We start from the raw sequence: 19,339 nt of genomic DNA, 5'->3' as shown, positions 1-19,339 counted from the left end.
GGGGCATGGGGAACTGCAGGTGTGTGAAAGTTTCTACTTCTGCATATTAAGCTCTCCTGGAGGACAAACCAAATCATTTTCTCCCCTCTCCGTGTCTCCATGCCCCGGGAGCGCGTCGATTTACATCCAGTACCTGTACCCAACCAACTACCCGGTTTTAACAAGAGAACATAGTAAGCTTAAACCCCTCCAACTCTAAGCTTCTTGGCAATCCCGGGATCCTGGTTATAGATCAAGGAAGGCTTTGATACGAGTCCGGGATGATTATCCTATGATTCGACACTTCAACTTCGGTTTTCGGTACAACTTGCACCGATTCACATTGGATTCGAGGAGGCACCGCGAGTTCAGCCCTACTTAGCCTACATTCAACGTTGAAGCCGTAAGGCTGAGTTCTAGGATTTGAAGATGTGATATCGGTTGACGGGAAATAGCAAATTTTGTTTTTCATGTTTCACGAATATTCTGGAATTATCCCGTTCGGAGAAACACATTCATGTACTCTAGTTGCGCGCGTTCCGAGAAACCTGTCTCTCGGCCCGCAAGCACGAAAAGAAAAGAAGAATGCATAAAAGGATGACCTGTGCAGTGCAGCTACTCTATGCAACGGTGCAGTACCAACCCCAATGAGATAGGATGACCGTAAATTTTGAACTTCCTCTTATCAAAGAACCCTTTTCCTAACTCTAGACCAGACCTCGAAATACATACCCTCGATAGACTACCCATATCGTTCTTCGTCTTGCTCCGAAGTCTAGTTGGTCTTACTTAGCCAGTCTGTGCTGATGATGATCGGATTAGAGTACATGACGATTTTTGACTCTAGTTAAGGGGCTCATTCCTAGGTGTCGCCGAGATGCGCGGTATGTTTACCAAAATTCGAACGCAAATCCGAACGAGTAGTCCGAAGCGCGTTTGTTTACTCCATGGATCCATCCATTGTCACTCTCCTAATTTCCACAAAACAGAGAAAATTGCCGAACAACATGCCCTGTCCGTGTCCCCCGGCCCTAAACTAAGGGCTGCGCGCGGAGGCAAAGAAAAGGAGGTTGATTTCCGAGACTTTAAGTTCCGTGCCTCCCTTCCAGAAGCGTTCGCCGGCACAGGAAGTGGCTTTGTAGATCAGGGTTAGGGTCGTGAACGTAATTTCGGGTACATATGTTATGTGACACACGTTATTGCATCTCCCGCGCCCATACCCACTTCACTTACTCTGCATAGCTCTTTCAGGCCTGATCAAGGACTCCGATCGAATGTGGTAATACCCGACCCGTCACTCTCGCGCAGGCAAGATGAAGATTGTCGAATTACAAAGTTTGTTTATTTAAAATACGGTCAGGTAGAGTGGAGACCAGTAGCGCTGCACAACACTCTGCAGAGTACATGTAGTGTAGATACAGGGTTGAGCAGAGCCCCCGAAGCAACCACCAGAGAAATAATATGAATGCATGTAATGTGTGTGTCTTGGACCATGGATGATGATGATGATGATGGGGAGATACACATACGTACGCGTCCATCCATGCCTTAATACCAGTTAGTCCTGTCCTAAAACACGTTTCCTACGCATCATGAGGCATCCCCAAGTCAGCTTTAAGATCTGTATACTCGGGCAGACAGCAAATGAAAGATTTACCGTGATCATAGATGTTGATAGGTCAGAGGGTGCAGAATATCACAGGTGAAAAAGAGCTTCATGTTACACTGATACCGGTCAGTTTAAGCCCGTGCACATGATTTCATGCGCCCGCGCCCCAAGTCATGGATACCCCTGCGACTTTCGCTTTAGGAAAAGTGGCTAACCAAGCGAGCTCGGTGCATTTTGACAAACGGGAAGACTAAAAAGTGCATATCAGAACGTTCGTAACCCATACTGGCGATCAGTGATGAGGCGTTTCTTCAAAACCCACATTCACAAAGCATCATGCTTAACTCTAGAGGAATATCTAGAGTTTATTGAGCTTTTTAGTGTGAAAAAATAAGCTGTGAAATTATTATCAGGTGTTGGATGGTTTTGAACGTGCCACCATCGGTCGATATTATTATCTCTCCACATAATTAAGATCCTCCGCCTCCACCACCCTCTCCACTCCAAAGTAACCATGTAGTTGGATGCTGGTGCGTAGGTGGAGGAGGAGGGGGAGGAGGAGAATTTCGGAGTGGTCAATAGTTTGATACCTACATCATAATAAATGCCGCCAGCCGATAAGGTCGGGTCATTCGTGAACCCAGCTTGAACCTTGGCTGTGAAGAGTAGGATGAGTGTGTGGCTGGATGATCTAGATGGTTCGTCGAAGGTGGTGCATTACGTTCCTTTGTTTTTCGGAGTGCCTACCTACTCTTCGTTGTTTCTTGACCCTGCTGCCAATTTTGATTCCCAAGCACCCCTCTGTGCTCAGGCCGTGCGACTGCTGCCTCGTCACCATTGGCCCCCTTTCTTTGCATCCTACCCTTTATATACTCCGACTGTCAAGCCTCTTGTTTTCCTTCCTCACTTCGTCTTCCACCATCGTCGTCCACTTCACTTCATCTTCTTCTTCGCTCCTTCGACCTACTGCACTAGGCATTCATCCCCTCCTTTAATAACTTTAAATCCTCCTCAATCATCAAATATGTCTGCCCCTGCTACTGAAACCGTCGTTGCCGAGTCAACCGCTGCTCCTATTGCCACCGTATGTTTCCTCCCTTATCCCAAAGCAGTGCATAATTGTTTTGATATCATGATATCAGTTGTATTGGTAATTCTAACTCTTTTACTAGACCGAGAGCAACGAGGTCAAGCCCAAAGCGTCAGCTGAGAAGGTCAGCATCATCGAGAAGTTGTAAGTCTATTATTCTATTATCCCAAGAAGTGACGAGAATAAAAAACAAATGTGTTGGTCCGAGCATTAGCTAACGTGTCTCGCAACAAATAGTAAGAAGGCGATCATGAAGAAGCTCGGCTTAAAGTCCAAGAATGCCGCCGCTGCTCCACCCGCCGCGGCCACCACTGCGGAGTAGAAACTCGGCATGTGGTTATTCTTCGCAACTGTGTTCCCGTCGTCCGTAGCAACTGTTGATAATTCGTGGAGGATGGGAAGGAGCATGTTTTTTTTCTTTTTCAATTGTGCTTTAGTATGGGATAGGAAAGGGATCTCTTAATTTTTTTCCCGGTGTTTTATGAGGTCGCGGAAATCTATTTAATCTTTTTTTTGCGATTAGTTCTTGTGTTGTGTGTTTGAGATAGATGGTCGATGGTGTTATTTTTTTAGCTTTCCTGTATGCGTTTTTATGCAAGCTGGGAAGAATGAGCGTGGGTAGGGGCTACCAAATATTATCTTGTCTGGTTGCCATAAATTTTTGCGTTTCTCCAATCTGACTGTCGTGACCAAACCCCCAAAACCGAGTTATCCATATAAAGGGGCCAGTAAACAGCGTTCCAGGGCCGTCCTTTTAACTTCTGACTTAAGTGTGTAGTGATGTAATCCTGTAGTTAGTCGTAAGTGATTGTCTTGAAAACAAACGTTTTCCCGTGTCGCGTGGGAGCACTACATGAACTTATTTCCCGCCTTCCCCTTTTGCCTTGTTCTTGACCATCTATCACGGATGAATACATACACTCTCTGCACCTATTCTGTTTTCCGTGCATAGTGACTTTTTCCTACCTAAACGCCATGCAATAGAGGTGGCTATTGAGGCTTAAAAAATGACAGCTACATTCTTTTTTTGTCTGGCAGACAAATAGGACCTGGTTCTCTACCTCGTCCTCATGGTATGCGCTCCCGTTGGCAAGCATGGCCCCGCCACGCTCTCTTTCCTTTGCTATTGGTAGAGAAGATTACGGGAAACAAGGCAGCTTAATATTCCAAGGAGACTTGTGGTTGTGCTTCTGGCCATGGCGGTTGCTTCCATACTCTTCAAAGATACCCTTTCCATGGCGATTCGGGTTCAAACTCATGCGTTAATATGTGTGTACGCCACTAATAGCCAGATTTGATAAACGGTTTTGCGCTCTGAGACAAGCTGAATAGGTTGTGATATTATGTGACCGCCTGTCCGAATTCTGAGACAGAGGTTATTGTGACAGATATCAAACGTATGTGATTACTTATGCCCTCTTCTAGATTACTTACCTGTTGATGGATTGCGTTAATCAGTGAGAAGCCTAGAACAGTCGAATCCGGAAATTGTTATCTTCAGTAAGGGTCTAAGACTCGCGCTAGAAATTTAAATGGCCTTTATGGGGATAGATCAAGATAAACTTTCTAAGACATACATGTACTCTATATATGTATGAGGCCTTAACGACCAACGAAAATGGTATGGCGGTAGTGAAGACATGGCGTACCCTGTTACCAGATTTCCGCGAGGAATATCCTGGAACCTTCAACTGGTTACCCCGCATTCCGAAGGCTGTGTTCTGTGGAATTCCCACCCGTCATGATCGTTTCTGGTACTTGGGCTAGGGATGGTCTGATTTCTATATCCTTCACTCATGTAGGAACAAGGTAGATAAGTAATCAGGGAACCAAGAGCTCGTATCATTTGAAGGGAAAGTTCAATCAACCGACCCCAATCTAATGGATCTACGAGTGCCGTGCTTTCCGAAGGACAAGCTTCTCATTCATGTGTTCATTACTGTAAATCCTCAAGGTTAATTACTTTCTTTGACCGAAGTTCTTCTTACGCTTGCTCCGAAACTTCGGATGTAGGTAACATCCGAGACATCCTTCGTTGAACTAATGTTGGGGTCACTGATTTGAATTGGGGGGGGCGGGCAAGTGATTCCGAGTGATGATACATGAATGAGTCTGCCCTACCGCCAATCTACATATAGGTACATGTATGTACCTATAAGATCCAACAAATGTGTATCTATTGGCACATGTACTGCGTGTAGGCTTTCATTAATCAAGTTGTAAATTATTGATATACGCAGTTCCATGGCCATATGGGCGGAACCTATACCATCCTTCTCATAATATTCAAGTTAATATATAGCTCGGGTCGTCGACCGTTCTTGGCCCTGAATATCCCCGCAGCCCACTGGAAAAAATACAAGAACTTGCTATCACGGCACTTTCTTTTCCTAGTATGCAATGATGTCCTTGGCTCTGGGTTGTACGGCCCTGTTGCCCGAAAATTTTCTAGCTACATACATCATTCGTGCCAATTAGCTAAGCTAGAGCTCGCCGGGGATACGATAGATAGTACTCGAATCATATTTCGATATTTTTCTACTCTGTAGATTGCCAGACTAGAGAGTCAGATAGCCACTCTTTCCTGATCTTAATCATCGATCAGCTTTCAGGGTCTAAGGGCTTAATTAGGCCCTGTCGATCTTCTGGGGGCCGGCAGTGAGTCCCCATTGTGCTGATTGGCGCTATTTCCCCGCCATAGTTTAAGGTGATTAAGCATTTTTTTCCAGCGTGGGTTAAACCATTGATACCAAACAGGCCATAAGAGAACATTTCCTAGAAGAACACGCTGGAAGGAAATGGTACGTACATAGCACACATGTGTCATGGAGTAGACGGTGACAGGTACTTTTATACCCCTCCCTCTTCTTACCCTATCTACATGTAGTCAACATTGTGCATGTGATTTGGGCTATCGTGATATTGGGCAACACTCTTTCTATTCAAGATAAACCCACTCACTCGACTTCTCTTTGTAATTTGCGCCTTAGCAGGAACTGAGCAAGTGCGATATGAGCTGAGACAAATTGCCAGAGAACGGTACGGAGTTATTGATTACGCCTCAACCTTGCATGGCAAGGACCGCAGAGTACGTACCCTGCAGGGAAAAAAGATATTGCGTGCCAACTGAATTAAGGCGTGAACACTAGGTAAGCCACAAAAGACCCTCGATGTGATTCCTTACCTAATTGGCGCAAGCACTGTAAGGATCACAACTTATCACACTACACTACCTAGCTAGCGTTTCAACGATGCCAATGAAAACCGAAGATCGAAAGTTCGAGCCTCCTTTACTCTCCTTGTAGATAATATTCTGCAATCACAAGACTGCATCAGGTGGCAGCAAGCTGAGTTTCGTCTCTTCGGGTGGTGGTGTCTACATATGTATCTAGAGTGGGGTATATTGACCCAGCTAGTATAGGATGGACATGTCGTTAGAGTAGGGTACCTACAGTATTAACCTACCCTTCATTCTGCCATGCGGCTAGTACTGACACTTGGATTCCTGCAGATGGTGCTCTACCCTACTAAGCGAGTGAACAAACGGGTGGAAGCGATTTGCGGGGGAAGTAAAAAAAAAAACCCAGTGCGAAATCGACAACTGACCAGCGTGATTTTTAATCTATATTAATATAGCCGTAATCCTTGCTTCCTTCCTACCCAAACGGCCGGCCTCCCAAAGCTAAAGGGGAGGGTTGAATATCTGCCTAATATCATCCCATCGACCAACCGAGAACTTTCCGGGATTAGCTTTGACAAGCGAGGAAAGGAGAAAAACGGGTTCACACGCGGCGGTTTCTATGAGGCGAGGAGAGAGGTTTTGTTTGGTAAATTTGACTTCATTAATCGCCAATACTAATTATTTTATATCTGAACAGATTACGCCCTCGAAACGAATAAGATGACTCCAAATCAAACTGCGCCGCTGCCCGAACCAAAAAAGAATCGCCCAATAAACAAAACAACCAATCAAAGCTGGTAGTGTTATAAACCAGCGTTGTGAATTTGACCATATAATACTCGCTCACTACACTCAATCAATAGGACCATATTTGAGCCATCGGACACTATCAAAGTTTTGTTAGTTGGTAGCAAAATCCAGGATGGTCTGATATTCGGATTCTTACAATTTCTTCATAGGTGTCCGTTTAACCTCCTCGGGTTCTGGCACTGGGTGGTGCGTGAACTAAAGCTCAGTTAGCTACTATATTGATGCTAATGGAATCAATTCCAACACATGGAATCATACGTGAAGGCCAGGAGATGTTGAGCCAGGAGGAGGTGATGCGCCAGAAGGTGCTGAAGCATTGGACCCTACGCTTCCAACTTGACTGATCGGCGGATCATTGTTCTTCCGTGCTTCTGACCTGTACTCTCGATCGGACATCGTGGTTGAAGGTGTAATAACAATTGTTATTATAGGAGTAGGTGGGTACACGGCGAGTGATTCTGAGCGCGGCGTTGGAGAGAGAGAGAGAAGTAACCAGCTTCAGCCAAGTATATAGTGGAGTACAGGTAAATGGAAGAGGATGGGGATTATATTATATAGCTGAAGGTGGTGGTTGATGGTGCTGAGTTGGGTTATATAGCCCACCATATACAGGCGGCGAACACGGCATATCTCAGTAGCTTCATATTCTGCATGTCTCAAAAGAACCCGACAACCAACAAAATCGCGTGTGTGGAGAAATGGCGGGGTAGGACGAGCGAGCGAGGACCCAGGATTGTCTTTTCCTTCTGGGGTAGACAAAAGGGGAAGTCAACCTACTACCTTGGATGCGGCACCAGGTAGTAGGGATGGTATACGCAATAGGTGCAATAACAACGCTCAATGTCAGGTATACATATAGACCCACTCATACACTAGGGAGGTATTTTGAAAGCTGGTTACCTATCCTACATCTTCTGCCTAGAATCTCGGTGCCATCCGTACAGTGCAGCAAGGTACAGGTTGACAGGGCCCTTGTTAGTCCTCACTATTGGGACCTCTGAATTCAGAGTATTTTTACTTGTGCAAAGCTCAAACCCCCATCCCAGAAAATTCTTGCCATCCCGTCTGATGCTATGAGGTCCTCCTGGAAAAATGTTATCAGTTGAGCAGCTAGAACAACACACAATCCCTGTCACTAGAAGATCCATGTGCGAGCTATGTACACTGACTATCATTTCATCCATAGTGCAGTCTTCCACGTGCAATAAATCATAAAGTAGTTCGAACCTGGAACACCCCCCTCTCAGTGCCGAGGAATAACACTGCAGATACGTACATTGCTCATGTACTTATGTATATATATGTACTTTAGAGTAGGTACTTTAGAGTAGGTACTTTATCTATCTACGTGTAGAAGTAAGTACTCACATGTAGGTACTCTATCTTCGTAACACGGCTCGGAGTTTGTTGGTGGAGGAGGTCGAGATTGAAAGCGATGAGGCACCGCACGATCAATATTAGTTAGGAGCCACACAACTTCCAAAAACGAAGGGTTAGAGCAGGTACTGACGCCTTCATTGCGCCAAGAGGTTTCACGCATAGGGAGCCTGTAACTTTGACATTGAGAGGTTGATGCATGTAGGACATCTGGGGTTCAATTTGCTAGCTCATAACAGATAAAGCGATAGATACATGTATGTACCAGCCCCACAACATCTTTGATCGAGGTCGCTTAGGCAAACGTGGAATTAGGTGTAACACTGTCTCTCGTTTAGAGTTACATGTAGCTACAAGCATTTATGTACTCCACACTGCGTATTGTTACATGTAGTACATGCGGGTGGAGGAAAGGCATATGCTCAAGAATCGAATCCATCGAGCTCAGCGGGGATTGACAAATTCCCCAGAAACGGAGAGAACGGAACTCCGCTACTTCATTCATGCACAGCGAAAATCGGTACTAATTACACCCAGTACGGGTCTATTTCCGCGACAGCCTACAATACCGCTATTGGAATATAAAAGCTCCGAGTACCTACGCGTCCCTGATCCATATGATTGATCCGAAACAGTTCAATAATGCAAATGCAGCAGCACCAGCAACGGTAACCTCGATCGGTACAGGCAGACCCCAGGTTTAGTGTTCGATAGCCGATGTGATACATATCATACTTGAACAGGGGCGGGGGTATATGAATACATGTAGTAATCTAATGATGCAGCCGTTTGAGCTATAAAAGCTATCGATTCTCGACTTTGGTATTCAGTTCTCCCTTCTTGCCGTGACTGGAGTGGCTTCATCAATAAAAGGTCATAGCTATATACGTAGTACAGATTATCAGCTACTAGTAATCAAAAATGGTGGTCACGGGGATTATGGTGATTATACATATTTTTTGGTTTTCTGCGTGCGGACGAGAGTACTTACCGCAGGCTCTCGATCCCGCCCCTCTCATTTCTATTATGCGAGGAGAGATATTAGTCGGTGTTGGAATCCCTCAAGTCTAGTTCTCGGATGAGAAAGACATACACTGCCAGGGCCGGATCGCGTAGTAATCACTCTTTCTTGGAGCATGGGAATCCGGATAGCTCTAAGGACATGTACATGTATGAAAGAGATTGGAACCCCTACATACATAAATGCAGTGCCCTTCTTCTAAACAAGGCAACCATGATGTCTGTAGTCTTGTATTCGGGTCCTATCTGGTAAGTAGATATCGAAGCCGTGGTGTTACCAGAGGTATATATGTATCAAGAATTAGCAAGAGTACATACAATATCGCAGCTAAAACGAACCTCTCGAGGGGGGTGACACAACCAGGCGCAAGACTACTCAGAGATCGGTTATATCTCTGCGTTGCTCAGTTAACAGAGCCTCTCGATGATAAACCAGTTCTGTTTAAATCGACCTACAATCACATGTATAGTCATTTTTAGAAGCGTTAGTGATGTCAGTGACACCTAATATATACCTCCTCTCCAGTAGGTAGACAAAAGTATTCCAAAACCACAAGGAATATCTTTGTTGAATAAAAAATGAAAAAAATAAATAGCAGTCGTTCTATATAATCGATTTCGATATTCACTTTTTCCAGGCCAGGGGTGGTGGTGATACAGGGGTGTTGCTGTAATTGTGTGGGTTGTAGTCGGGGAAATTATTTTCAAAATCCCCCAAATCATGATCCTACACTAGTAGTACCGTTATTTCTGGGGAATAAGCCCATGGGCTTAATGCAAAGTAGTGGTAGAAAAATGCTTGCTGATTGGCTTAAGTCACGGGAATATGCATACACCACCAGTTATCCTTGACTTTCCTCCCACCACTTTGCTTTAAGCCCATGGGCTTACTTCCCAGAAATAACGGTACTCACAACTACTACTGTCTAGCCAAACAGGGAAAAGAACTCTAGATCACATTTAGTACCTACGAAACTCTGTTTAATCCCGGCAAACCAGCTCAGGTCATAATCCAAACGGACCCTTCACTACGCAGATATCAAACAATTTTGCAGAGTGCCTGTAGAAAATCTCGCATAGTAAGTAATTATAAGCTCCTTACCCTGTCTCAGGATTAACCAACAGGTTTCGATCCTGGCATGTAAAGGTTTTAGGGATATCCCTATACACTGGCCATCCGCTCTTTAACTTGTAGATAAGAAAAGATGGAGAGTTGAAGATCTGATCCCCCGCCGGAAGGTCTCCGAGGGTTATCGCGTCATTTCTGTTTCCCTGCAGATTTTCACGGCTGATTGATCAAGATTTTCTGATAGATAACTATTTTTTCCACCCTGGTTTGGGATATACATACATACATACATGTGCCAATAGTGGATGTGGACCGGCGAAATATCCCCGGGATACAGTAAACACGTGAGGTAGAAACAGCTCCCACAAAAAAAAAGGAAGTTTGGGTCGTCCCCAGGTACCTTTTTAGAGATACCTTACTGTATGCCTAATAGGCTGATATCATGATAGACGATTCGCTGGAAAGATGAACATGTCACCTTTATATTTGTGACTAATATTTGGATTTTCACTGAGATTACGTGTGGATCTGATCTTAGTGGATAAATAGGACCGCATCTTTCTCTGATAATTGCAAGTGTGGAGTATATCCAAGAGTTCGCTAATTTTTATGGCCTCTTGTGTCATGAGTTCTATTCTTAACAAACGTCCAGTCACGCTTATAGGTAGAGGTGGGAGTTGCATGTACGTACCTAAATAGGCTGTGTACATAAGAGTATGTAGAAACTAAAATCAGTTAGCTAAATCCTGGAAAACAGTTCGCTACAAGCATTGCCGGTTCTTCCAGCTACAGCCGATCCATCACGAAGATCTTGAAGACCAGGGGTTGGTACCTTAATGAGACTAGTGCGGTAAACAGTTCATTGTGACAACTGCAACAAACAGAAGCGATCACTTCTGCCGTTCCTTTCTAGTAAAAAATACCGGGTACGATCAGTAGGACGAGTAAGGCGAGTAAGCCAGCTGTAGTTACGCCGGCCCAGCCGATGTATTATGTGCATACTTCATTCAGTAAGCGCTTTCATATATAGGCGCTCCTCTCCTTGCATAAGTTGCTGGCAAGGATATACTCTAGGCAATGCCTGGACATGTGCACCTCTCCTTCCTCTCCTTAGTGTGTGTCATGGGTGATCACTCGGTCAAATATTCATGTAGGTACGTGCATAGCAGCCAGTCGACTGCGCCTTCAACGGATCTATACCCCGGTTTAGGAACATTTCTGTAAGTAATTTTTCTAAAAAAAAAAAAAAAAAAAAAAAAACTAACTGTAGCGATAAGATAAGTATCACTTACATTTTTCTCCCAAAAGCACTATATTCGAGCTCAATACCGGCAGCTCTGTTGAGTTTCCACAAGCATTGTAGTCAATGGTGAGAATTTGGTTGAGAAATTTCCCCTCGCTCCGTAGAATGATGAGCTGACTGGCACGTATGTACCTCGATCCTCCTATCACACACAAAATATGACACAAAAGACCCGTTAAGCCTACATTTTCATGGGATACCCCGCTGAGACTGCTGGCGCGGGGATTGTTCTTATTGGGTTGGGAACCTGGATTATTGCCGTATTGTCCAGGTGGGTGGCACTCTCTTGGTGATATCCCCAGTACTAGTCAGGATATCACAATGTGTGACCGAGTACTGGATGCGATCAGCACCCATAGATATGACATGTCCAATTGCTAATCCAATATTCGGCAAAGGCTCAACTATCACTTTCGAATTTCAGTGGTGTGCATGACAGATTTGTAAGGTGGTACTCCTTCTGTTTTATTTTCGGAACTTGTCGGACGTTTTTTTGTAGTTGGGGTGAAGGATGCAAGACTGGGAAGGCAGAAAATCAAGAAAGCTTCAACAAGTAACTGGTCCGATGAAGATAAATGAGGTGTTTGATCGTAATTAATGATAGCTTCGAAATGACTTGCGGGGTGAGAATGGATGGCTTTACGGATTACAAATGCAATATTGGCATGCAAGAACCATGAGTTCCCGATTGCAATTCTAGAGCACATGTACCTACATGTACATGTATGTAGCCTCTTACGCGGCCTTCTACTTGGACTCCGAGGTCCATACTATCTGCCCCTAGCCAACTAGCCCGGAGCTCGCGGCTCCACGTAATTACATGTAGGTATGCAGGTATACAAATACACCTCGATGCCACGTATGAAACTGCTTCTTTAGATCAGATCAACTTCACTATCACGCTCTGTCAAACTTCACCTTTTCTGTTGAACACTCGTTAAAATCTCAGCTCATCCCCCAACCATAAACGAAAATGTTTCAAACAAGTTTCAATAATCTGTACCCATCGACCCTAATATAGGCCCTGAGTATTGATTAATTACCGTAACCTTCTTTACACGTATATTGCAAGTTGGCTACAGAGAACAACTATCAAGATAGATTAGGAGTACAACCTTAACATGAGTGCTCTATCGTCCATAATCTAAACAGATAAATACCCTCCATTGTAGCTCCTTACAGAAACTGGGCTCTAATCAAAGGTTCGCAAGATACTACAGCAAGTTCCCAAGGATAAGCAAACCAGATTAGTTTTTACCAAGGTATTGTCCAGGAGCCTGGGTTATCTGGTTAAATGGGCGAATCTACCGCCTACGACGCCACGGCTAAATTGTAAGCGAATAGAACATCTGTGCATATGAAGCTCACAGAATTCCGGATCCGAGTTTCCTTTACTATGGAGTTGGCGTTGAACAAACAAGCTCAATTGATTGGAATGATCAAACTCCCGAGCATGCCATCAGCAAGCAATGTAGCAGAATACTGAGCTACACTTTCAGAGCCTAGAATATAGCATCAATGCTATAATACAGCCAGGTAAATTATATATTCAATGCAAGACATCGGATGGTGACCGAGTGACCAAGTGACCGAGTGACCGATGGTGATCGCAAAGTTTCAAAGGCTTGTTGTTATTATTGATTAATAAAGGCTAGATCCAGTAGAACTTATATCATTAAACGATTGAAGACCTAGATATATCTATAGACTCCCCTTACCGCTTAAGTTTAGACGGTGAAACAGGCTTATCCCTACAACGTATATAATTAATTCTCGTCTAATATTTCCATTAATTCTGGGAGGATCCAACTCGAGGTCGTCAAGCTAGCTAGCTTAGAAAATGAAGAAAAACCACCGAAACAACCATTGTAAATGCTCAAACATATATGATGAATTGTACAGTGCTATGGCTATGAAAATTCACGGCTAGCGTTCAAGCCCTGGAGATGCTTTGGGACACCAAAAGGCGTAACCACCAGAGATTAAGTTATAAAGCGGGTTAGGTTGGGAACTTCCGCTTTTGGATGCGAGCACTAAATACATATTTCTAGTTCCCCCTAGGCTCCTCCATGGTAGGTAGTGTAAACTGTATTAGAAAGGGTATTCTATACCTTTGAATATATTTTTGCTGGATATTAATACATGGCTATTCCCTCATAGTACAACAAACAGTTTTACAGAGTGACTATACGTAAATTCGTAAATTCTCACTTCAATTTTCCCCCGAGTGATATCCCATGATTTGAATTCCCTTTAATCCCTCTGCTCTGGATCATGATACACAAGTCAACAACTTAAGGCGTGAAAAGATAACTTCATTCTATTTCGCACAAAACAGGTAGGGCAAATACGCAGGACCATAAAAATGAAAATCAAGAACTGTGGGGAATATTCAACAATTGTACAATACACTCGATACACACTCAAGTAACACTCCAAACCCCCTAAGACAACATTATAAACGTATATGTGAAGATAGGTAGAGAAATAAAAGAATCTCACAGGCTCAATATTTAGTATGTGTTGATCTCATAGAGACTAGGAAGGGGAATAGATTTATACGAACCAGATAAAAAGATCAAAGGGGGAAACGTGACAATATTTGACACGTGTATAAGCGCATAATTGAATCGAAGGGAGAGATGAGACGCGGAGAGATAAGTAGGTGAGAGATGGACAAACAAAAATGGGAATAGAAAAAGGTAATTTCCAATAAAAAAGATCTTTCGAAAAGAAATCGAAACAAAAAGATCTCCGCTCAACACCAACAAACAAAAACTAAGGTATTTCCCAATAACAATAACTAACATATATAGTTAGCCCAATCAAAAAAAGCTATAAGATCCCTCCCCATTCTCCTTCCAGCGGCTAATCACAATCATTATCCAGCCAGTGAATGTAAACTAAACAGTAAATCATCACAATCACAAAAAGGAAAAAAAAAAGAAATTACATCATTACTTATATAACGCCTCCACTAGCTCCCTGACCCTGGCTCCTAATCGGACTCCTGCTATCCCCTGACCTACTATCACTCCTCATCGCCGCCTCTGTCTCCTCCTGATGCAACTTCTGTCGCCACTGCGCGAGACTACTGCTCAACTCACCGCCCTCCGTGCTTGTTGGCGTCTTCTCGAAATCAAAGGTACTGCTAAGTCTATAATTTTTGTTGGTGTTTTCCCAGTGTGTCCTCAACGCATCAAGCTCGGTAGCCAGACTGTCCAACGCAACGCTGTTACGCCCGTCTGGAGCACCGCCATAGAAGCTGCTGTGGGTAGATTGGGGTTCACCGCCGCCGAGACCATTCGGACCGGTAAGTGTGCTGCGACGGTACGCATCGACTGAGTCTTCGACACGGTCGAGAAGGAACGACACACGTTCCTCTGCATCTTGCGCTCTGCGCTCGAGGAGAGAATTCTCGTTCTCAAGTCTATCGAGCTGAATTCTGGTCTCAGATAGCTGTTGCGAGAGGTCCATAAGCTGTACTTTCATCTGGTTATTCATGAGATTGGTCTCATTCATAGAGTCCAACTGTGCCTTGGTCTCGCGGATCTGCTTATCGAGTGCGGTTGCTGACTCTCGGACTTTGCCACGAAGATCGTCGATTTCCTTGTTGAGAAGTTCCCTTTCGTGCTCCCACTCGGTGTTGATTTCCCTAGATCCATGCCGGGAGTGATCGGGGCCCTTCCGCTGAAACTCTTCGAGCTCGAGTTGAAGACGTGCATTTTGAGCTTTGTTCTTGGCCAGCTCATCCTTCATGCGTTTGAGTAACTTTTCGGTACCCTTGACATAGTGGACAGCCGACTGGTAGTCATTCTCGAGCTGCTCGAGTTTCTCGCGGAAGTGCTTCTCGACTTCCTGGGCCTGCATTTCCGCCGTTGATTTCGTCTCACGGTGCGCACGGAGGCTTTCTTCAAGTCTGAGTTCCAATTCTCGCAGGCGGTTCTGTTCAGGTGTAGCGGAGCCAGATTGGGGACTGGGGCTGAGGATGGCAGATCGTCGCTTCTCGAAACCAACTTGAGTAGAGCGTTCCGCAAGAATGTCCTTAAGCGCAGCATGCTTGGCTGAAATCGAATCGACTTCAAGCTGCCTTTCAACTAATCTCGCCTGGATTTCTGCATTATCCTGTTTAAGTTTCCTAACTTCGTCAAGAGATTCTGCCATTCGCCTTCTAAGGGCGATGGCATCCTTACTAGCCTGGCCCTGTTGAAATTCCAGACCAGCAACCCTCTGCATAGCTTGGGCGAGTTTTTCACCGGTGTCGTCGGCTTGATCTTTACTTTTCTTGAGAAGAGATTTCGCAGATTCAACCTGTTCTTGCAAGGCCTTTACTCTTTCATCTGTGAGTGCAGTATTGGTCATGATTTCCCTATCCGCAACTTTCTGTAATCCTGCTGCCAAAGCTGCGTTAGCTGCCCGAGCCTCCTCCGCGTACTTCTCCATTAGCTCCTCCACATCTCTTAATCTGGTATTGGCATTTTCTAGATCTGCTGCCTTCTCCTCATATTCACTCTTGACCTGCGCCAGTTTCCTCTCAAGCCCTTCCTTGACAAGTCTTTCCTCCTCCAACTGCCTTGATAATGTCGCGGTCCTACTTGCTGTCGCATCCATTGCGTTCCGCATCTCATCCATGGAGTTGTGATAGTTATTGTTGTCCTCCAAAGCTTCTTGGAGCTTCATTGAGAGTTCGTCTTGGTCAATCCTCAACAATTTGGCATCGGCCGTGGCATCAGCTCCTGCAGCAGCCTCGTCTCGGAATGCTCGTTCGGCATCTAATAATTCAGCCCGAAGACTCTCCATCTCTGAAGCAGCGCGATTGCGGAAATCATCCAACTCAGAAACACGACTTTGTGCAACCCCAGCGGTCTCATCAGCCAAATGGCGGGCTTTCCTTTCAGCTGAAATTTCAGCCTTTAAAACCTCGACCTTTGCACTTAACTCTGCTTGAGCTGCCAATGATGCAGCTAACTTCCGGCTCATATCTGTCATTTTCTCCGCGTCCATATTGGCCATATCTGCAGATCGATCACCTGGTGTAGGGGTTGAGTTACCGCCCAATGCTGCCAATTTTGCTTTAGCATAAACTGCTTCCTGTACAGCAACATCACGCTGCCGTTCCACCTCTTGTATCTTTCTTGCAGCCTGGGCAGCTTGCTCATCAACCGAGCCCTGAACCTTCTGAAGTTCACCCTTGAGGATTAACATAGCCTCAACGAACGGCCGTTCCTCTTCAAGCAGCGAATCGGCACCCCGCTCTTCTAAAATAGCATTGTTGCCTGTTTGGATTGTGTAACCCGCTCGCCTCGCCAAAGCTAGCTCCGAAGCATACCATTCATTCATATGCTTCAATTTTTGGAACTCCCTCAACATGTCCCCTTCGCCTGAACTACTTCCCTTGCTCCCCCGGGACCTCTGCTCTTTCGGTTGCTCTTTCGGCTTTTCCTGGATAGGAGTCGCATCTTGAGGTCGCATCGTTGGCTCCGGGCTAATGAGGCTGGCATTTGGTGTCTGGCCATTTGTGAGTCCCTTTGGCTTGTACCATTGAATTGATTGGCTGGGTCGTTGCAGATGAAGTGGGTGAATGATTGCTGTCTGTAGTGCCATTTAAGTTAGGATTAGGACCCTGCTGTCTAGATCCAGAGCGCTCCCTGCCTGCGACAACAGTATCTTGACCAGAAGCTTTCCTTTGGGCGGTGGGATTCCTCGTCCCGTTAGCTGCCGTTGGTGACGGTCGTTCCTGGACAGGTGAGGTAACATCCCTCGTCTTCGGCAATGTTCCATTTCCGGTTGGTGTTCTACTCCTCTGTCCAGGTAGAGCAGATCCGTTTGTTCGAGGTGGAGGCGCTTGTTGATTTGGTGGAGGACCGGCCGGTGTTCCCTGAGCAACCCTAGGGAGTCGAGAAGTTACACTTCCCCCAGAGGTATTGTTACTGGTTAATGGGTTTGGGCCGTTTGGAGGGGTTGACTGAGTTGGGCCCGCCGTCACACTTTCCCTAGTCCCCGTTCCCCCATTCTTTCTTGACGTTTGGGCCCCGGGGCTGTCAACTGATCCGTTCCTAGCACCAGCTCCTTGCAACCGCTTGTTTTCATTGCTTCCTGTAGGGCTGGTAGATGATTGGTTCTGATGGTCATTGGGGTATCTGATTTTTGCGGTATCAAGAATATATATCAATTGCAACTCTTCTTGATTCCTAGTCGGCACACTAGGCTCTCCACCAAGAACAATAATTTTCTGTCCACAGGTAGTCATCGAGTGCCCTGATCGCCTTGAAGGCGATGGCCCCATATTTTGGAACGTGTACCACCTCCTAGAAGATATCCGGAACGCTGCCAAGTCGCCCAGGTCATCGCCCTCTGATGTCCGTCCTCCGAAGATATACATAACATCACCAACTAGCGATGCCGCATGCCCTTCTCGCGGTGAGGGTATATACCCGATACAGTCAAGCTGTGTCCACTGGTTCGTTTGCGGATCATATGACCAGACATCGTTGAACCAGACTAGACCGTTCGTACCTCCAAATCTGCGATGTTTCTCTTGTTAGTTCACTGAATATGCGCAAAATTATGATGATGGATTAGGCTCAGCATACAGGTAAAGTTTGTCCATCCAAGTAACTACGGTGTGATTGGTTCTGCTTGCAGGGACATCCTGATTTTTTTCATTTGCTGAAATTAACTCCTCCCATCTTGCATTGTTGCTTTGAAGGGTATTTAGATCAAATGCGACCAGGTCGTTGAAGAAGAAGCCATCTACTTGTCCTCCGAAGATGTACAATTTCGAACCCAGGATATTTATTGTGTGGCCGTATCTTCCGGCAGGTCGAGCTCCATGAGTATTGGCACGGGACCATTGACGAGTAGCTGGGCGAATTCAGGTCAATAATTAAAACATGTAAAGGTTAGGAGTGGGGTCTCACATGTGTTTAAAAGGTATAGAGTCTCATCGAGAACATCCGCAGGGTCCAATTTTGTGTCACCACCAAAAACTTCCCCCACATTAGCGAGTTTCCCTTATTTGTAGGTGAGAATAAACAAACCGATGAACGCATTGCCCACTAGTAAACTCGCATGACCAACTCTTGGCCCAGGTCCTTCACTGGTGGTAACAACCGGGTAAGCCGCCAACTGACTTCCTCCCCCTTCAATCATCCATAAATCGCCCCGGACGGTCTGTGACCGAATCAATCCTCCCATAATATAGACATCGCCATCCTTTCCTGCAACCCCATTTGCGGCGTGACCGTACCGGGGGAAGGGCGAAGGATGTGAAGATGAGAGTGTCAGTCGCCGTTGCGACCAAGGGTAGAGCGCTGAGTTGGCAGGATTGACTTGAGACGGTGGAGCCTGAGACTTCTACAAATCAGTTTAGAGGGCAAGCTCCCGATAAAGTTATCGGGATACGATGAAGAGAGCCCGGGATAGAGTAAGCCATACCTGTACCGGCGCAGCCCCTTGCTGCTGCTGTGAGCTAGTCATACCAATGTCCTTTCCGGACATCTGTTGCAGCGGGCCCATTGATCGCGGTACCGAGTTCATAGGAGAAGAATTATTCGGGGGGCTTGCAGCCGCTGGCCGTTGATCCTGTTGAGATGCTGAAGTCGCGCCTGAGCCGTTGTGGAGACTGTTTAGAGTGCCGACAGAGCTTGAAGGTGTCTGTCCTGACGTACCAGATCCTGTTGTTGCTGTAGGGCCTGGGGGTGTTCCTTCACGATGACCATGCGCCCCCTTCTTCTTTCCGAAAAGAAATGCCATGGTCTAGTAGTGCTAGGAGCGTGATTGGTGTTCCCGCGCCCCAGCTCTGTCCGGCGTTGCGGGGGAGAGCAGCGAGCGAGCGGTGATGATGCAGAATATGAGAGTTTTCGTGTTGTAAATGAAGTAGCGCGTGTATGTATATTACT

The 19,339-nt window shown here is 45.6% G+C and overlaps 3 protein-coding genes across 3 annotated transcripts; 1 reads left to right on the top strand and 2 right to left on the bottom strand.

The window, feature by feature from the left end:
• Window positions 1-2,612: 2,612 nt before the first annotated feature.
• H6S33_002436 (uncharacterized protein) lies at window positions 2,613-3,000 on the top strand (the record flags this gene model as incomplete). Its single annotated transcript, XM_044834287.1, has 3 exons — window positions 2,613-2,672; window positions 2,761-2,822; window positions 2,916-3,000. The coding sequence occupies 3 exons, from the start codon at window positions 2,613-2,615 to the stop codon at window positions 2,998-3,000; spliced, it is 207 nt and encodes a 68-aa protein (XP_044692597.1).
• Window positions 3,001-6,711: 3,711 nt separating this feature from the next.
• Window positions 6,712-7,065, bottom strand: H6S33_002435 (uncharacterized protein; the record flags this gene model as incomplete). Its single annotated transcript, XM_044834286.1, has 3 exons — window positions 6,712-6,745; window positions 6,806-6,864; window positions 6,928-7,065. 3 exons carry the CDS (start codon window positions 7,063-7,065, stop codon window positions 6,712-6,714), a joined length of 231 nt encoding a protein of 76 aa, XP_044692596.1.
• A 7,334-nt stretch (window positions 7,066-14,399) lies between these two features.
• H6S33_002434 (uncharacterized protein) lies at window positions 14,400-19,193 on the bottom strand (the record flags this gene model as incomplete). Its single annotated transcript, XM_044834285.1, has 6 exons — window positions 14,400-16,880; window positions 16,978-17,962; window positions 18,032-18,302; window positions 18,359-18,427; window positions 18,479-18,794; window positions 18,876-19,193. The coding sequence occupies 6 exons, from the start codon at window positions 19,191-19,193 to the stop codon at window positions 14,400-14,402; spliced, it is 4,440 nt and encodes a 1,479-aa protein (XP_044692595.1).
• Window positions 19,194-19,339: the final 146 nt, after the last annotated feature.

The sequence above is a fragment of the Morchella sextelata genome (assembly GCF_020137385.1).
Source record: "Morchella sextelata strain SCLS chromosome Unknown scls_13, whole genome shotgun sequence".
NCBI lineage: Eukaryota > Fungi > Ascomycota > Pezizomycetes > Pezizales > Morchellaceae > Morchella > Morchella sextelata.
This window is presented reverse-complemented; position numbering and strand designations above follow the sequence as displayed.